General features: G+C 35.1%; 1 protein-coding gene across 2 annotated transcripts in view; it reads right to left on the reverse strand.

Annotated features, from left to right (window-relative positions):
- Nucleotides 1-795: 795 nt before the first annotated feature.
- Nucleotides 796-2177, reverse strand: part of LOC111444237 (diphthine--ammonia ligase) — a 10226-nt gene continuing 8844 nt past the window's right edge. For both annotated transcript variants that reach the window (XM_023082257.1, XM_023082258.1), the window contains exons 11-12: nt 1770-2100; nt 796-1417 (exon numbers count right to left, since the gene is read on the reverse strand). In XM_023082257.1, the coding sequence (XP_022938025.1) occupies nt 1208-1417; nt 1770-2100 (541 nt within the window). In that variant the 3' untranslated portion in view covers nt 796-1207. The remainder of the gene's footprint in view (nt 1418-1769; nt 2101-2177) is intronic.

Raw genomic sequence — 2177 nt, forward strand, 5'->3', positions numbered from 1 at the left:
TAACGGTGAACTTGGACTTGGAGTGTTAGGCATAGGGCCTAAGATGTAAGCATAAGTGGTTGGTCCCTTCAAGGATAGCCAAGGCCCATGGAGGCTGACTCTTGGTTTTGAAGGTCGATCCCCATGGGAGCCAACCAAGGCCATGCCCCTAAGGGATCAACCCTTGTTGGTCCAACAGACATGAGGTGACCGTACAAGTCACAAATAGCTAAAAGCTAAGACCAGGCTCCAACTCAAGCCCAAAAATCCCAGTGAGATTTTCGGTCCAATTAAATAATGATTTCTATTACACAACTAAACCTCAATAATAGAGGAGGTGGAACGAAGAGGGGCGTCCAAAACAATTCATGTCTTTTGTCTAAGATATTTACAAACTGGATACTTCTTAACGGTCAAAGTGTAGGTGACTTAGGCACTACACTAGTGCACAGTTCTCTTATTTTGTAGAACATTTGTTCAATCCCCCATTCCATACAAATTCACCATTAATCCAAATTTTGGCATCAACAGTTTTCAAATTCCACAAAAGAATACACGTTCGAATTGTTTAAAAATTGGAGGAAAAAAAATCGATACTTTAATCACACCTATAAAACTCCCATATCAAGAAATATCAAAACTCAAGCTTAACAATAATGCAACAAAAATTTCAACAATAAAACATTGAAAGCATTGTGCATCCAATGCTTTTTGCACCAACCGCCTTAAAGTTGTAATCACAAGTATCTTGCGTGCAGTACTCTAATATAAGATCCTTCTCTAAATAGAAATAATATACTTCTAAAACAGAAAAGATTGATGATACAAAATTCAATCACAATTATATTTCCTTTGCTCCCACCCCCACCGAGAGAATTGATACAAATTACAATAACATTCAAGTCATATATCTATATCTTTTAAAAAAGGAAAATTCTACTACTATGGTAGTATGAAACAGCTTTCATTGCTTACCATAATTCCATACTACCTCTATTCATTAACTGCCATACTATGAGACCATAACATAAATTAATATGTAATTAATTAACATGTCAAATGAGAGGAATTATACTATCATAGCACTGAAAATTTCCCCAAAAACTACATAAATAAGAGTTTGCCTTTCAAGGGAGTGAACGTACCTCCATAAACCAAGAATCTGATTGTTGGAAAGGAGATGCATATATTGCAAGCAAGAGAATGACCACAGTTGAACAACTCGGTCTCAAGATTTTTGAGCAAATAATTCACACGTCAATATATCATCCATGGATGTTGGTGCCCGTCCAGCACCTAATACTGGGATGAGATTGAAGAACCGATCAACATGAACTGTTGGATTTGACTCAGCAAGTTCATTGAAAGCACGAGAGAATATGATTGATGCAGCCTCCAAAGTAATATTAAGGCTAGTTGGAAGGTAGAACCTTAAACTCTACAAAAACGATAAAATATGTCAGAAAATCTAAGAAATTTAAATAATATTCATAAGCGGGATAGCTGTTGTGAAAATAAATAACATGGCTTGAATAAGCGCACGCCTCCCTGGAAAGTTAATAAGTCTACCAATTATTCAACTTAGATTTGACTTTGTCCAACGAAGAAGACACCATGAAGATTTCTGGGATTTAGAACTAATAGTCCATTAAGTTAAATACAAGAAAGCCTACAAGAAAGGACTGGATCAAATAAAATAATAAATAAATAAAGGACTGGAAAACAACAGACGACAATCAAAACTTTTGTTCAATAATCCTTTTGCAAGGATATTTTCCAGATTAACTAACCTTTATATCTTCCCAACAGCAAGCACTGTCTAAGAGAGCTTCATTGAGAAGACAAATGCAAAATTTGGAAACCAATTCTAAGTGCTCTTCACTAATCTGATTTCCTCGTAGGCTAGAACAAATATTCCGAGCAAGTTCATTTGTCACAGATAACACAACTGCACATATATTTCCATTAACAACGCACTTCTGAATGCAAGACTTGTGCCAGTCTTCATGTTGGAAACCCCAATATGTAGGGGTGTGAAACTTCGATGAGTCATGAAGATTTTCTGCTTCTGTATCGAAATTCTCTTGAACATAAAGAACAGGCTTAACTTCAACAAGTGCTCTGCAAAGAAAATACTGGAAATCAAAAAAAAAAAAAAAAAAAAAAAAAAAAAAAAAAAAAAAAAAAAAAAAAAAAAA

This window comes from Cucurbita moschata, unplaced genomic scaffold (genome assembly GCF_002738365.1).
Source record: "Cucurbita moschata cultivar Rifu unplaced genomic scaffold, Cmos_1.0 Cmo_Scf00006, whole genome shotgun sequence".
Lineage (NCBI taxonomy): Eukaryota > Viridiplantae > Streptophyta > Magnoliopsida > Cucurbitales > Cucurbitaceae > Cucurbita > Cucurbita moschata.